The following is a 17413-nucleotide window of genomic DNA, read 5'->3' on the forward strand; positions in this document are numbered from 1 at the left end:
TTTTATACCTGAAGGTGCCCTGGAAGTGTGGTGTTTTCCTGACCCAAGGCCTGTAAAAGTCTTGGATAGAAGGAAGGTGATGATCTCTCTCGAAGACACATTGGTATGAAGAAAGAAAACTGTATTTTTTTATTGGAGCAAACTAAATTAATAATATTTTTTTTCAAAATCTAATAGCGCTCCTCACGCCCTGATAAACCTAGGCGTCCAACATTTGTTTGTCTTTATTGCATGCTTCCTGTTGAAACAAAACAAAAAAAAAAGAGCTGAAATACTGAAAAAACTTGTTGGATTTCACTAGTTCCTTCACTTGCTTAATGTGGGTATTGCGTACTCTAAGGTGGCAGTGTTTTAATTTCGAATCCCCCACCCCCCCTCATGTTTACATAACTTTTTAAATGCTTGCCTGTAAATTATAAGGGGTTAGGTGAAGATAAATTTGATGTTAATCTGGCACAGTGATGGGATATCAAAGCTTCATAAAGGTGTGTTTCACATCGTAGGCAGATGCGAATTCCACAAAAAACTAAAACAGTATTTTAATAAAGCTTTTCAGCAGAAGGAACCAAGAAATGCTCTAAAGTTTCCTGGTTGACGACTGTGCTGACTTTGGACTTGATAAAACACTGTGAGCCAACACCAGCAGACGTTATGGCGTCTCAATTTATCACTGAGTGTGGAAACTTCATACGGTGATCTAATGCAGCTTTTTTGTCTCTCCGCTCTTCCTCCAGACTGGGACCTTGATTTATAAATGAAATGCAAACCTTTATTTCATCTTAATAGAGGACTTTGGAGCACAGAGTTATAATGGTGGTCTCCTTAGCCCAGGTAAGATTGTCCGTACTTTGCCTGTTGTTAACGAGGGGTTTAACATTATGAAGGGAGTTCTCCAAGTACAGACTAGCTGAAGTCCACACCTTGTGATTCTCCTCCAAAAATTTGAATGGACTTTGCTTTCCTCTCAAGACTGTTTTCCTCTCTGTTGTTTGAGCACCTTTTTCAAATACCCCTTTTCCTTCCATTCAACTTTCCATTATTATGCTTGGACAAAGTAGCTTGTGAATTAGCTGCTTGGTTGCCAGCAAGGTCTATAGCAATGACCTTTATTGGGTTAGCGTATTTGTAATGGATGTCAGCGGTTGTCTGTGTTCATCATGATTGTGAAAAGGTGGCCATCACATGGTCATAGATAACATTCCTTAATTAAAAATATAGATTTTTGGGGGAAATTGATTTTTAAGACATCTTTAGTTTTAGGACATTATCATCAAAATGCAAAAAGGAAACAATGATATCTCTCTCTTTGTGTAATGAACAAATTAAATTTAATGCAAGTTTCTCATGTTGATTTGAATCACTGAAATTATATTCTGATTGTATGACACACACACACCAATATATTTTGAAGCGTTCATTAGAGTAAAAACTTCAATTGTAGAATTTGTGTTTCAGTTTCAGTAAACACACACCAGGGGGCAATGTAGCTTCACAATGGCTTCGTTGGTGGGCACTCGTAATTTGTCAGATTTCGACTTTATATGTATATTTTGAAATATCTGTGATATTTTATGATTATATATTTAAAAATGTTACATAAATTCAGGGATCTACTATATTTTAGTTTAATTCAATTAGATTAACTGCAATATCATCAAACATTTACAAATTCGATTTAGGGCAATTATGAATGGTCACGTTCACATAACAATTGTAAAAATAATGTAGATATATTTCATACACTTTGTATCAGATAAATAAATAATATAATAAAGAAAATACTTCTTCAATGTTACTAATCACCTTGTTTTTCTAATTTCCTTGTTTTTACAAGAGCAATATTGCTAATTTTTTGTTATATCAGCCGCTAACATGATGTAGGTCAGGAAGAGACCTTCCTAACTACATTACCCACAATGCACTAGCACGGGTTCGTATTATTCTTGCAGGTCCGCCCTTCGCCCCGTCTGAGGTGAGCTGCAAATCTGCACACGGATGGAGAAGGGATGGACCGCGGTGAAAATGTATGCCGTGACCATCCGTATGAGTTGAAGATCAACAAAAGTGGAAGCGCTCGCTCCCGTGTACGTGCACGCTCCAGCCCGGTGTGTTTGGATGCAAAGTGAGCCCACACTGACAGCTCCGAGCTCGGGAGCGGAATAGCAGAGTCTACACCTCATTTGGAGGATAAAACCCTTCTGGATACGATGAAACGCCCCCGGAATAGCATCCACCGAGCATCAGGGACGAGGACCGCTTTAATTTAATCTGGTATTTAATTGGGCTTTCGGATCCTGATGAAGACGCCCCTGCGACTGTTTCTGTGGATGAAGCTGCCTTCGATGTCCAGGTTAGGTTTCAGTAAATGCATGGGTAAATAAAGAAGTCACAGGGGTAAGGCGCATTATAAACGCATTAGATGATAATAATAATAAAACAATAGTTTATTATTTAAAAAAAAAGGACATGGCTACAGTGGACTCGGATCTAAGCCAGCTCCATGCAAATCTTCGCTGACAGTATTTTCCACCTTACTGAGCCGTGTGTGGCTGCCTCCATCTCTGCCAAAGAAGACATTTAAAAAAAGAAAAAAAAAAAAAAAAAACACCCGTCAGAGCCGAAAATGCAACGCTTCGTCTGAAAGCAGAACGATAATGATACATGCGTGCGCGTATCTGTCTCCAGCAAAGAAGGATTTCTCCTGCGGCAGCCCTAACGTCGCCCCGCGGCAGCAGAGGCGACTGAAGCAGGCCGCTGCGCACGCACGGAGGCGGGTTTGTTGCGCTCAGACTGCGCTGGATGCTGAACATGGTGCCACTTCGCTGCCCCGCAGCAGTCCCTGAGTACCTGCTGCCACTCGGCTTTCGGCTCGTCACCCTCGCCCCCCTTCAGCTGCGTTAAATGGACGAGGGCCCTTCGCCGAAAGCCTTTCAGGGACGCTCAACCGGCCGACGAGTGGCCGCGCGTGGATAGGATTTAGCCCGCACCGACTCGTGGAGATGTAGGGCGCACATATCGGCGACTGTTTCCACGCACGACGCAGAGGAGAAAGCGGCCCACATTCATGGAGACGGCTGGCGGGGGAGGTGCATCGGCTGGATGAGAAATAACGTGAAGCCGCTGCGCAGAGGATTTCACTGGGCTCACACACACAAGGCTGCGGCTGTTATCGGCAGCCCGATAATTTATTTTCCGTACTGAAATTAATCTGACAGTCAGCTGGGGCGTCATTGTCGCCCCGGCAACTGGTGAATCTGCCTCTTAGCTCTCAGGGTTCGTTGTTAATTGGCTGGAATTAGATTCTGGATTTTTAATTGGCTTGTGCGTTCTCCAAAGTCACAATTGAGAACAGATTTTTTTATTTTATTTAATACGTTTCCTGAACCCTGTAGGCAGGAAGTAGTTATGCACATATTTCATTAAATATTTGCATCCTGTAATGCGAAATCACGCTGAAGTCTATTTTAAAGAATAGTTTAGGATACCTGCCGTGTTTTCCAGTCCACTGAGCAATTGTGTCAACTCTCAAAAGACTCATGAGTTCATGCAAACAATCGGTCTTCTAGGAATCCGTCTTACGGATCTGGCCCCGCTTAGTTGTGCTGTTAGACCTGATGTACATTGACCCCTGTGTGAAGCTACCTTTTGGGAATACATGTTACTTAGGTATTGTGTTGCAAATCCACAATTTGGCACAGATTCGTAAGTGAGATGTGGTGATGGGGGAGAGCCCCTGATCTGGACTCCCTCAGGCTGGTCGAGACCCCCCCCCCCCCCCGCCTTAGTCCATGGGCTTCGTGTGGATTTCGTGCCTGAGTTGACACGAGGCCGGCCCACGGCGTCCGGCAGCAGTCAGGCTGCCATGAATCCATACGGAAGAGCGAGTAGCAAAGCGACCCCCGTGTCCTGCACCAGCTGCGGGGGCCGCTGCTCACCACCTCCCCCTTGCCTCATCCCCCCTGGGACCCCGTCCTCCTCTTCTACCACTACCTCCTCCTCCTACATGCCCCCGAGCATGACCCCTCCGCCGCCAATGTCGCCGGCCCCGTTCGCGCAGGTGGAGAACGGGACCAGCTGGAACTCCCCCACCGTCTCGTCCTCGGACTCTCCGGACTCCCACCCCGGTCACAGATGTGGGGCTAAGAACCCCAACCCTTACTGGACGGCGGTGTTCGATTACGAGGCCACGGCGGACGAGGAGCTAACCCTGCGACGCGGGGACCTGCTCGAGGTGCTCTCCAAAGACTCCAAAGTGTCCGGGGACGAGGGTTGGTGGACAGGAAAGATCCAGGACAAGGTGGGTATCTTTCCAAGTAACTACGTCACGAGGGGAGACGTTGCCAGTTACCAGCAGCTGAAGGTCGGGGGGCTGGTGGCTGTCAGGGTGAGCGATTCCCCCCTGGAGGTTGACTTCTCGGAACTGACGCTGGAGGAGGTGATAGGAGCGGGCGGGTTCGGGAAGGTGTACAAAGGAGTTTGGCGAGGAGAGGAGGTGGCCGTGAAGGCCGCCAGGCAGGACCCAGATGAGGATATCAGCGTCACAGCGGAGAGCGTGCGGCAGGAGGCCAGGTTGTTTTGGATGCTCCGTCACCCCAACATCATCTCTCTCCGCGGAGTCTGCCTGAAGGAGCCCAACCTTTGCTTGGTGATGGAGTACGCCAGAGGAGGGGCTTTGAACCGCGCACTGGCCGGGAAGAGGGTCCCCCCGAGAGTTCTGGTGAACTGGGCCGTGCAGATCGCGACGGGCATGGATTACCTGCACAACCAGGCGTTCGTACCGATCATCCACAGAGACCTCAAGTCCAGCAATAGTAAGTGCTTTTCATTTTTTTAATACCCTGTACTAATGATGTACACCTATATATTTATACTGCACATTTACTAATATGTAGAGACTGATTGCTACAAATATTAATGAGTTTGAGGACGGTTCTTGCCATTTACGCCATATGTTGAACATGAACAGTGCTGTTTAACACATTTGTACTCCAGCTTTTTATCCTCTAATTGTTTTTCCTGCAGATATTCATTATTAAGCTGTGTCTGTCTCTTTTGAGCTATAAAGAGGTTTTTCTATTTCATCAGTAAAGGATATCAGCTGATTTTTGGTTCAGAGGAAGTCCAAATGTCACAAGGTTACACCTAGCAGGAAACACGGGCAATTATTGTGTCTATCTTTACCGGGAGGGAAAATGTTTTGTTTAGAGTTGTGCTATATCATGATAAACTCTAATTCATCACATTTTAAACCGGCTGATACTGAAAGCATAGTGGGGGCTGTTATTTTTGCTGTTTGAACATTTTTTTTCCTTTGATCTTTTTAGCAAATCCAGTAAATATGAAGCTGATGTCAAGGGATAGCTTGAAATAAGAGCAGTTTGTATTATGTTTTTTTTTTTTTTACAACAGAAGAAATTATTGAAAGTCTGGCAGTATGTAGAAAGATGCTTCCCACAACATACTAATATTTAAATTTATTAAGAATTACTTTAGTAAATCTTTATTATGAGGTTTTCTTATCCACATAGATGGGCCATAAAAAGGTCTTTGTTAGTTTTGTGAATTGCGTTGTAGTTTTTTTTTTTTTTAGAAAACGAGACAAGAATATATAGTTTCAGAATTTTATCAAGCTTTATGGCAACATACAGTATAATCTATACAATTCAGCTAAAAAAACAGTCAAAAATACATTTTAGAGGGAAAAATTGTGGGGGAAAACCCGTTTGCAAAACCTTGGTTGCATAATTGTTGCACAGCTTTATGCTACCATTTTGTTGCAGTACCTTTTCATTTAATTTCAGCTTCCAGTCTTTCTGGATACACACCTGCCATCAGTTATAGTGAATCTTATTCACCTGAAAATAGTTGAGCTGTTGAGGGAGGGGCTTCATGACATTTGTTCATGTGCATCTTTTAGCTAAAGCCATAGTTGGTAGAGAGGTTACAAATTCTCAAATGGATGTTGCTGTCAAGGTATCAATCAGGAGAAGAAAATGAGCTGCAGGAATGTCTGTTTTGTGCTAATTGTTTTTTACGTATGCAAATGTTCTCCATATGTTTGTAGGAAGGGTAACCTGGAGACCCTTTGCTTCCAAAGAAATCTTCTAGGTTCTGTTAAACACTCCCAAAATATTATGGTTTAAGGAAATCAGACTGAAACACCAGAATGGAAGCTTGGCACAGCTCATCATCACTAAAAAAGCACCATACCCATCGCTAAAAACCATAGTGGAAGCATCATTAGGGTTACTTTCCCTTAGATGAGTCTAAACATTATTCCAAGGTGGAAAAAATAATGTTGAACAGTTCTGAATACCAATCAGTTTTGAACCAAAACCTTCAGGTGTCTGTTAGATTTTCCTGTTGCGGTGAGTCAAAGCATGCATACAAATAAACAAAAGACTTCGTCAGAGGAAAGTTAAAGTTTTGTGATGGTCGAGCCGGAGTCCAGGTCCAAATCTGACCGAGATTCTGCCGGGTCACCAAAAGAGGCGTCTGAACAAGAGATGTCCTCACAATCTGATAAACATGGAGAACATTTGCGAGGTAGCTAGGGCAATTATTCCTTAGTTAGGATGAGGGGATGCTGAGAGACTCAAACCAAAGATGACTGAAGGCTGAAATTAAATCACAATTTGTGTGCACCATTTTTTAACCAGGTTATTGCAATTTTTATGCTCTATATTGTCCATCTAAAATGAATTTGATTGATTTGGAGAGGATAGATTTCACATAAAAGGTGAAAAAGTTTTCTGTCACAAAACTTTAATAGGGGCGTTTACAGTTTTGAAAGGCACTATATTTGTTTTACATGTGTTTGATTTGTAGTTACTTACAGCTATGGTAGATCAGGTTTCTTAGTGGAGGATCCTCTTAAACAATACATGACTTATATATAAGCAACAATAAGCTTTTCTGCTTGTTCTTTTATGAAATCTTTTAGAAATGTAACTATTTTGTGTAATTAAATGGTGCTTTTCCAGCGTTCTGACTGCTGACACTGCAGGATAAACTGAAATGTAACCACAGCAGGGAGGTCTAAATCCTGGAGAACTGGTCTCCTTTTGCCATCTTTTCCCTGTCATCTTTCTCTCTCTCTCTCTCTCTCTTTCTGCACCTCCTCTTGCTCTCTGTCATCCTCCCCTCCTCAAGGAGAGCAGATCTGCTCTGCAACTCGCCGCGCTATTTTTGGTGCTTTGTGCTACTTGCTGTTTAAAGACACAGTTACAGTTGTTGGTGCACCAAAAAAAAATAAAAAGATGATGCACAATGACAATCTAAGTGCACGTTTCTGGATATATGTGCAGGAGGCCTTGCAGGTTGTTTGACTGGAGTGACATGAGTGCAAATATGGGTGGAGTGTGAAAGATGCTGACTAAAGGCCTCTCAGTTAGTGAGACAGCAGAGGGAAGTGAAGCCTTCAGAGGGCTTAGCTGGTCTTAAACCTACCCTTCTTCCATTTGATTCATTTTCCTTCCTCCCTTTTCAGCTTTAACTAAAGAAATTCATACTTGGACAGCAGAGCCATGGCAACAACACCACAGCGATGCCTTTCCATGGTGACATGGGTGCTGCTTTTTGTGCCACTGAGTCATACCGCTGCTAGTCGCTGTCAGCTGCTGTTTAAAACACAGTCTAAGTTAAATCTTTGTATGTGTGGGGGGAGAAAAAAGCTGCTGAAGGATGCAGGGATATCTCAGGTAGGGGTCTAATTTCCTCTAAATGATTGATATGGGATGAAATACAGTTGAAACCGCAATTTATTTTCACACCCACACGGAACAGTGTTTTTGCGTTAGCGATGCCCAGAGGGTGAAAGCACGGGAAGACAAGAGAGCCAATGGGTGAAAAGATTGATAGAATACCAGGGAGGGAAAGATCAGGTTATGGAGAGAAAACAAGCTTGCGGAGCTGTACGAGAGGAGAATGATGGGAAAGAACAGGAGAAGGAGAGCGTGGGGGATAAACAGTGGGTACGTCTAAGTTTAGGGTTACACCTCGGCGCATTGTTCAGGTGCGCTGGTCTCAGATGTCCCCTTCAAACCGCCAACGACTTGGCATCGCTGCAGTTACAGACCAGCCAAGAACCCCCCGAGCCTCTCCTCTGTCTCCCATCAGCTGGCTGCTCCGCTACAGTGAACAGTTGTAACCCACCTGGAAGGGAAAAAAAAATAAAATCACCAAAATATGACACTTCATTTAGATTCAACATGTCTTTGAAGCTCTGTTAAGCTCTCACAACAAACGGCCTTTTTTATTTTCAGCGCAGTTCAGATGCTTTCTTCTAAATTTATCCCATCTCACTTGACGTTTCTTCGCCGCGTCTCCTGATATTCGTGCGTTTTTCGCTCTGCGGAGAGCTGCCGACGGCTCCCGGCGGCAGCTGAGCGTCTGACGGTGTAATGGAGATAATGTGATCGCCGTGACTGCCTTGGAGTGATGTCACAGCATCTTTGTGGGCTGGCAGGTCATTGGCCCTTGAGTCATGGCTTACCTGTCACTCTGAACCTTGAGCAGCCTTTGGTTTCTCAAAGCAGAGGGCTCCAGTCTGCTTAAATTGACTCAAATGGATGGCACAAGTCAAGGCATTGATATCAACATGCATACAAAATAGCTTAGAAATGAATAATCCAAATGAACTATAATGAAAATAACAGTTATAACAAATATAAGTTATATCATGAAATAAATGATTATAATACTAATTGTAATAATAATGACATTGTAATATTTGGTAAGTAGATGAATTAACACTTTTGTGATGATTTAAACCTTGAAAAATAACAAAACTTCTGGTTTTTGCTCTTCTAACTGGCCAGTTTTTGGGACAAATCGGTGGACTAATTAAAAAAATAATTGTCCACTTGGGTGATGATAGTTGTAAATAGCCCTGTTCAGATTGAAATTCATAGAAAAGATGATCACCACACATTAGTGCATCACATCACAAAAATATAGGCCTTAGAATATACCATAAACAGAGAAATTATCACTGGAAAACATGTCAAAGCCTGTACTAGGTAATGTTTAAAAAGAATAGTTTCAGTAGTGACAGGGAATGTGTATAAAAATACCTATAAATCGCCTTAGAGAAAAATACACATAACTATGCAAGACTATTTATACCCCTTGAACATTTTCACATTTTGTCATGTTGAAAGCATAAACTTTAATGTATTTTTTGAGGGATCGAGCAGCATAATTGTGAAGTGGGATGAAAATGACACTTTTTTTTAATTTATATAGCAAAAAAAATAGTGTGCTGAGAATCTGTATTGATCCCCTTTACTCTGATACCTCCAAAAGGAAATCCAGAAAGGCATAAGCAGTCTTGTTTGCAGTTTGCCACTAACCATGTAGAGGACACAGAAAACACGTAGACGAAGGTGCTCTGGTCTAGTGAGACCAAACTAGAACAATGAGACTCTATAATATTTGAGTCTGGGATGGTGGTTCATCTTCCAGTCCGTACTAGATGGAATGATTTAGATCAAAGCTATCAATGTGTTCAAATGACCTAGTCAAAGTCCAGACCTAAATCCACGTGAGAATCTGGAAAGACTTGAAAACTGATGTTTAAAGATGTTCTCCTTCCACTGTGACTGAGCTGAAGTGAATTTTGCAAAGAGGAATGGGAAAATATATGTCAACCTCTAGATTTGCAACAGTAGGAGAGACATAATCCAAATGACTGACAACTGTAAGTGCTGTGGAAGAGGGTCCTGCAAAATGTTGACTCAGGCGGGCTTAATGCATGTGCGAGCCACACTTTTAGGATTTGATTTGTAAGAAATGCAGAAACCACTTACCTTCTACTTCACAATGATGTACTATTTCGTATGACTGTTTGACATAAGATCTCCTAAACAATACATGCATATGAAATTTGTAGTTTTCAGTGTTGCAAATTGTTTGATATTATTTGTTTGTATTAAACAACAGTGAGGCCTTTTTAAAGCAGTAATTATTGGTAGCCTTGGCGTGGAATCTGAGTCACTGCTAACCCAGACTGAAATATAACATTGAATCAGCAGGTTACCGAACACCAGCTTTTGTTGTTTTTGTCCTTTGAGTCTGTTTACTTTTGTATCAAAGTAAATGACAACTCTGAAGTATGTTCAGTGTCATGGAAATTTTTAACATCTGCAGTTTCACACGGACTGTTTGCATGGTTAAACGACTCTACAAACAAGTCTGGAGACCTAGAGCCATTTCCCTGCTACAGAGTTGCTTGTACAGCTTCCTCCACATTTAGAATAAGTAAAGGTGTGGAAAAAAAGCTTTAAAATAAACTTATCTTTTATCACAGTAGCATAACCTTGCACAGAACAGTTATGAAAAATAAAACTTTTAATTTGAGTACATTAAGGCCAGGATGTTTTTTTATTAAAATAGGAAGGTTTTATTGTAATTCTTCTGTTCCTGCACACCACAACGATTCAAAAACATCCTCGTTCTCTGGCATCACGTACATAGAAGTAGAATCTGCCTGTATGGGAAACGCCTGGCAAATATTACTAATATATTACTTCCATCTTAAAGGGACAGCGTGTAGCTAATTAGGCTAATTAATTAATTAGCAAAAATCTATTTCTGATTTCAGAAGCTGAAAGGGGACAAACTTGTCAGCCACAAGCATTTTTTCCTATCTGTCTCCTATATGAAGATGTGCTGTCGGTGGAGTAGAAAACAACCAAAGACGACCGTAGATCATTCTATTTGCCGTTTTTTGTTTAAATGGAGGACCATCCATACTCTTTTCCCAGCAAGGGGGAAGAGAAAGTAACCAATAAAAGAAAAAGAAGTAATAACTGGGAGAAATAAAAGTCTATATCGAAGCAGCTATTATTACCAGGTGGAGACAGTTAATGGGGAAGACCGGACTCAGAACTGATGCGGAGGTTGCAGGCTTTCTACTGGACTGCCTGTAAGTTAATTCTATATAACAGTGAAGTTTATTTTTGGCATTATGTTAGAAACAGAGCAATATAGACCAGAAACTACTCAGTCCTCCCAGCAGAAATGGCTTGTTTGTTCGTCTCCCTCTCCCTCTAGTATGTGTGTGCGGAGGGCCCGTTCACTGTCTGTAATGTAGCAGTAAGTCTGGCTCTCTTTACTTGTGTTTATAGTCACTTTTTTAAAACCTAACTAAGCGACTGCACGTTCAGAAACAACCCTAAAAAAACGTGACACAGAATTTACAAGCAACTTTAGAAAAACAAAAGCGGACTTAGCAAATGGTTTGTACTTGTATACCACTTTAACTTGTCTGACAACCCTAAAGCACTTTACACTACAATCAGTCAGTCACACCCTGATGGTGGTGAGATATGCTGGTAGCCACAGCTGCCCTGGGACAGACTGACAGAGGCGAGGCTACCATACATCGGTGTCACCGGGCCCTCTGACTACCGCTAGCAGGCAAAGTGTCTTGCCCAAGGACACAACAGCTGAGATAGTCGGAGAGGGGGATCAAACCAGCAACCTGCCAATTGCAGGACGAACTCCTTAACTCTTGCCCCACTGTCACCCCAACAGTGCCAAAAACCATTTCACATAATGACCGTAGATTTTAGCTATTAGCTATAGCTTGGTACCAAATACATTAAGGACATGTTGACATTGTCATATTTGTGATACTTCACGGCTTCTGTAGTAGTTTTTACGCACTTAATGGCGAGGTCGTTTGTAATGAATTTAGTGTACCATTAGATGGTGCACCAATGTGAAATCTTGAGGCTTTAAGAAATTAATGCACACAGCATTACGGGTGCCAAACATTATTAAAACCACATTAGAGGTTTTATTATTCAGCCACTTGAAGCAACGGTTAAACCTCTTTGTCTGTTTATATGATTTAGTGGGGGTGCCTTTTTGAGCAGGGACAGTTTGTACGCCTTAAGTTCTCTTGAACATACTGCCAACAGTGGTGTGTCAGGAAAATTACACAATTCTTAGCGTTTTTACTAGTGTTAAATGATCATGATAAAAATGTTGTCTTGTAGATTTGTTAACAGAAACAGAACGACAGTCTTGTTTTTAATGGATCATTGCCATGTGCACAGTGCCTTATTTAGGGAGGGAAGAGCCCACATTAAAGGAGCATAACACCCCACCCCCCATGATAATATAATATAATAATTGTCTGTTGTATGATTAATAATTGTCGTCCACAACAATGTTATCTTCCCAAGCTTCAGAGTCATGTTTAACATGTATCCCATGATGCAACACAGGAACTTGAAGCTGATCCTTCCGGACCTGCATCCTTTTGCGTCTTTATCTTTTGCAGCTCGTGGACGAGGGAAGTTGCAGTAGGGGACACTAGGCTGGGGGAAGGTTGATCATCCAATGGAATATGCTGAAGGATTGGTCTTGCTCATTCACCAACCCAAATTTCCTACAGCCTAGGAGTTTGGTTTGTGACCTGAAGTTGTTTTCAGGCTCTTCCAAACCCCCTGATGTTCTGTTTCCTCCATATTTTTCCTATAGATCTTTTTCCCATACCCAATGTTCCTTCTCAGGTCCTTCTGCACAGCTCTCAACTCCACCCTATTTACTGATCTAAAGGCTCTCCTCGAGGAGAAGAGAAGAGCCTTTATTTCAGGGTTGATCCAGTGGTTGTTATTGGAGAAACACCGTACCTTCATGAGGGGCACCGTGTTGTTGTCTACACAGAAGTTAATGTGGTCTGTGATGCACTGTGTGATGCTGTCAATGTCCCACTCCCACTCACACGGTGGAGTTGAAACAGTCCTCAGCTTCATGCTCCTGAGACCATCTTTTCACTGTCCATCTCAAAGCTGGTGATCTGTGGCGTTTATACATAGGCTGTCTCTGGTGTGGAAGGTAAGATGGGAGGAGGGTGGAGGACAGGGAGACATGATTAAAATCCCCAGATATCAGAAAAATGGCCTGGGGATATTCTCTTTGTATTGTGCTGGTAGCAATATGAAAGACATCGCAGTTATCATGATGTGTTATCTCCCGGGGTAGATAGAGCGGCCTCATGCCAACAGCAGCAGTTCAATGTCCTTACTGCAGAGCATCTCTTTGATAGTTGCATTCCTGGAGTTGCATCATCTATCGTTCGCAAACTCAGTCAGACCCCTTCCTCTCTTCTTACTGCTTCCTTGGTTGTGTTTACCTAGGATAAGTGAAAAGACGTCTATGTTTAAGTTGGTGTCCGGATTTAGTAACGTCTCAGTTAGCCTAACCAAGATTCTAGCTTCCTTGTAGCAAGGTTAGCGCAGCCAATTCATCCACTTTTTTTTTAGGAACAGATTTCTCATGACCGACAGCATGTTTGGTTTGTATCTTCTCCGGTTGCAAAGTCCGATGTCGGCAATTGCCAATGTCTCCTCCTCCTCAGCTCATCACTGGGTCACTCAATGGGAGATTGGAATTACCAAGAGCTAACAGCTGAATGGTCTCCAAACACAAATACCCTAAAAAAAACCCTAAAGAAATCTAGAAAAAGAGAAACGTAGACCACGTCTAAAACATAGATTAAAAAAACAACCTCAGGGCTTAGTTGGGAGCTGTTGGAACTGTCTGCCCGTGTGGCACTGGTCCTGTGGGCCTGTTTCTGGCCAAAATGTTCACAGTATCCAGATTAAAAGCAATTTTTAAAGACTTTTTTTATACAAATAATTGTGGTGGACTTTGTACATTGCAAAAATAATCAGTGTAACCTTTTATAGAGATCAGTGAGTCATCCTCAGGTAAGACAATAAAGTTGAAAAGAAGATCTGGTGTAAAAAAGAAAACAAAAAAAAACAACTCACACCTGGACCCATCTGAGCTGGTTGCTTTGTTTTCCATACAGTTACAAGCCCAATTTGCAGATATAGTATAAATGTAATAGTTCCTCCACGTTTTAACATGTTAGGCTACACACCACCAGGCTAATGTTGCTGCAAAAGTGAGTTTGTGTAAGCGGTACAATCATGAAGCTCCTGTGATGTGCACGCAAATACCGTAAACACGCTATATAAAGACAGAGGCCAGTTGACATTACCTGCTGTTTTGACCACTCTAGCTTCAAATGGAGGCAATGTTTACACAGTTAACAATCCTCTGAATAGACCGAGCCGGGATCCTCACAGCTGGCCTGCTAAGTACGCCAGTGTTTTCATTAAAAACAAGATTAGACATATTAATTTCCATTGATTTTTGTCTTTGTCTTTTTTCCTAGTTGATGTATTAAAGCATAGCCCAGATGACACCAACAAAAGCCCTGCACACAAGTGCTGTAATAGCTACTTAACAGATTAGCAGGCCAAGATATGGTGTGTGATTGCTGTCAGTGAAAAGTCTGACTGTGTGTGAGAACGTGAGAGTCTAGTCTGTTGAGGAAAGGATTAGAGAGGTGGCCAGTGCCGGCTGCTAATCCCTCACAGAGACAGAGCGGAGGCCGAGACTGTTACTAACTGGGCTGGATACTGGGAATGCTGTTATCACACCATCTTTGACCCTGGGGGAGGAAGGGTTGCATGAACGTAGATATAAGGGAACACATGCATTTATCATTTTCAAAGGGAATTTTGGTATTGAACACAGTTCAAAATATATAAAAAATAGTAATGCATACAATAAAAACACAATTGTGTTTTTCTTTAATGAAATCTTTTAACCGAAATCCTTTAGATTTTGCACAGAACGAACCTAAAACCTGACATTGACATGAATCCTAATCTTTAATTTGGCAGCAAAATAATATAAACCTTTCCCAAAGCTAAGAGTTTGCATATATATATATATACGCACACACACACGACTTCTTATTGAAAAATCCTCCAAAATGACAGACATGCACTACTGCTCAAAAGTTTGGGGTCACCCAGAAGAATGTTTTTCCAAGAGAGCATATATTTTATTAATTAATTGTGTTGCAAAATGACTAGAAAATACAGTCAAAACATTTTTGACAAGGTTGGAAATAATTATTTGTCCTTGAAATAATAATTTTGTCCTTTTAAGATTTGCTTTCATCAAAGAATCCTCCATTTGCAGCAATTCCAGCCTTGCAGATCTTTGGCGTTCCAGCTGTCAATTTGTTGAGGTAATTTGAGAAAATGCCCCCCCACCCTAACCCCCCATGCTTTCTGAAGCACCTCCCATACGTGGGATTGGCCTGATGAGCACTTCTTACACAGCATACAGTCAAGATGCTCCCACAACAGCTCCATAGGGTTGAGATCTGGTGACTGTGCTGGCTGCTCTATTATAGGCAGAATACCACATTGACAATATCTAGAAGGTATTTCTGACTAATTTAATGGTATTTTATTTGAAGAATATTGTATTTTTAATTAAAAATATAAGCTTCTAAGTGATAAAGCCTTTGAGCGGTAGTGTGTATTTCTGAGTTTTCCAAAATGTACTTAACTAAATGACAAAACTGCTTATTATTTATGATGTTAGCATACAAGAAAAAATATTAATTATAAAACTGGAATACATTTTTGTCTTTACACCAGTGACAAGTGCTGGCTCTCATTTAAACCGGCATGTTCAAGTTTTGTTTATGTTGTTTTTTAGTAGTGCATTTTGACACAAAACTACATTACAGGGAGGGTATATGTTATTTCTGTAAACAGTTGTCAAAGGAAATATTTTCTAGGCTGTGAAGCATTCCTTCCTGTTTGTGGTCTGACTTGGCATCTCCTGATAAATCTTGACTCAGTCGACTTAAGATAAAAGGGTAGAAAAAAAAACATTAGACTATTGGCCACCCTCCTGTTTGTGTTGAGTTGGTGTCTGAAATTGTGTCTGTTGATAAAACTGTCCTTGAATGAGTACAGATTACCTGGAAATGAATTAACGTGGGTGAAAGTGAAAACATTGGCTTTTTTCATAGTGGTTGCAGCTGGTTTCAAACTGTGGGACCCATAACCACAGCTTGACTGGGACCAAAAAAATGGACCTGGCATTTTAGGTCATGGAGGCCCCCCGTGATTAGTTATATGATATGTGGAGACACACACGACACCAGAAGATATAAGGGGGGTGGGGGCCAAATCTACAGTTTTTTTTAAGTACCCCGTCTTGAAGTCTCTGCAGGGCCTTCTTCTGAACAGTGTCCATGTATGAGAACCAGCTCAGGTCCTGATAAATGGTGGTTCTAAGGAGCTGGAAGTGATCTACAGCAGACACTGAGGATGGTGAGAGGAGCCAGTGTGGGGGGTGTTCTCCAGAAGTCCACCATGACCTCCTCTTGGTTGAGTGGGCTTTAGCTCCAGGTGGTTTTCACCGCACCCATGGACCAGCCTATCCACCACTGTCTGTATGCAGACTAAAAGAAAGACAGCATTATTAGAGGTGATGTTTAAAGATGTTCTAAGCAGTTAGCGCTGTTAGCTAAGTGTAAACAGCAGTCTCTGTGTTATATCTAAACAATGTGTTCCCTAACCTTATCAATGACATTTCCAGCATACTGCCACAGAACTGGAAATCATATGTTGCTTCATGATTTGATTACGATTTAGAAGGCTGCGGTGTGAATATTAAACCAATACTGACATTGCACAGCACACCCACCCCATCCACCCGTACCTACACACTGCACTGTAAGATTAAAATACCTGGGACACCCAAACAATTTAATTGCGGAATACATTAAAGGGTTGATACCATGCAAAATCAACTTTTTTGTGCTTTTTAATATGTTATGGCACTATATTTCATCAAAATCATGTCCAAAGTGGTGTTTTGGTTGATTCATGTTGTCTGAGTAATCTTTGTGAGCTCTGCTCGGTCCTGGAAAACTAGCGACCATGACCAGGTCTACACAGAGCGGTCAGTACCCGCCTCCCCCAGAAGCACCTACCTTCACTGCGCTGCCCCTGCCCAGTAAACAACACGCCCAGAGCAGTGATGTGAGGCAGAGCGTGACCATTTCTGCTCAAAGTTGGGACAAAGTGACTCTTTTAGCACCCAATCTACACAGTGACAGCGACTGCTCTTTTTTTGATACCGTGTTGAAGGGGCTCTAGGGCAACCCCACATGGGGAGAGGTGGTGTCCCAGTGAAGGCAAGTGTCTTTCTTCCAGGTTGGAAAGGTAACACCTGAAAACATCTAATATTTCATAACAAATGAATACTAGTAGTATTGAAAAAGCATGATTTATACATGACCTTTAAAAATCCAGACCACCAGCTGTGAAGGGAGATGTTATACATTGTGAACAGCTCTCTCTATAGCCCCATTTACACTACCCTTGTTAAACCGATCCATGCCGAGCTCAGACCGAGCTTGGATCAGTTAACCAAGGCGAGCTTGGTTCTTACACACATCACGCTATCTCGGTTCCTTGGTTCCTAGCCTCCTAGTGACGATCTACGGTACTACTGCTCTCTAGGATTGAAGGAGGAAATCAAGCAAATCAAAATGGCGGCGCCCGTAACATTC

At 42.0% G+C, this 17413-nt stretch overlaps 1 protein-coding gene and 1 long non-coding RNA gene across 2 annotated transcripts in view; both read left to right on the top strand.

Moving 5' to 3' along the window:
• The first annotated feature begins 2006 nt into the window (after window positions 1–2006).
• Window positions 2007–2817, top strand: LOC118566685. The gene is made up of 2 exons (XR_004933220.1): window positions 2007–2350; window positions 2686–2817. It is a non-coding gene; the product is annotated as an uncharacterized LOC118566685 (long non-coding RNA).
• Window positions 2818–2905: 88 nt separating this feature from the next.
• Window positions 2906–17413, top strand: part of map3k10 (mitogen-activated protein kinase kinase kinase 10) — a 52353-nt gene continuing 37845 nt past the window's right edge. The window contains exon 1 of the mRNA XM_036149737.1: window positions 2906–4811. Coding sequence (XP_036005630.1) covers window positions 3863–4811 — 949 coding nt within the window. The 5' untranslated portion in view covers window positions 2906–3862. The remainder of the gene's footprint in view (window positions 4812–17413) is intronic.

This window comes from Fundulus heteroclitus, chromosome 18 (assembly GCF_011125445.2).
Source record: "Fundulus heteroclitus isolate FHET01 chromosome 18, MU-UCD_Fhet_4.1, whole genome shotgun sequence".
Taxonomy (NCBI): domain Eukaryota; kingdom Metazoa; phylum Chordata; class Actinopteri; order Cyprinodontiformes; family Fundulidae; genus Fundulus; species Fundulus heteroclitus.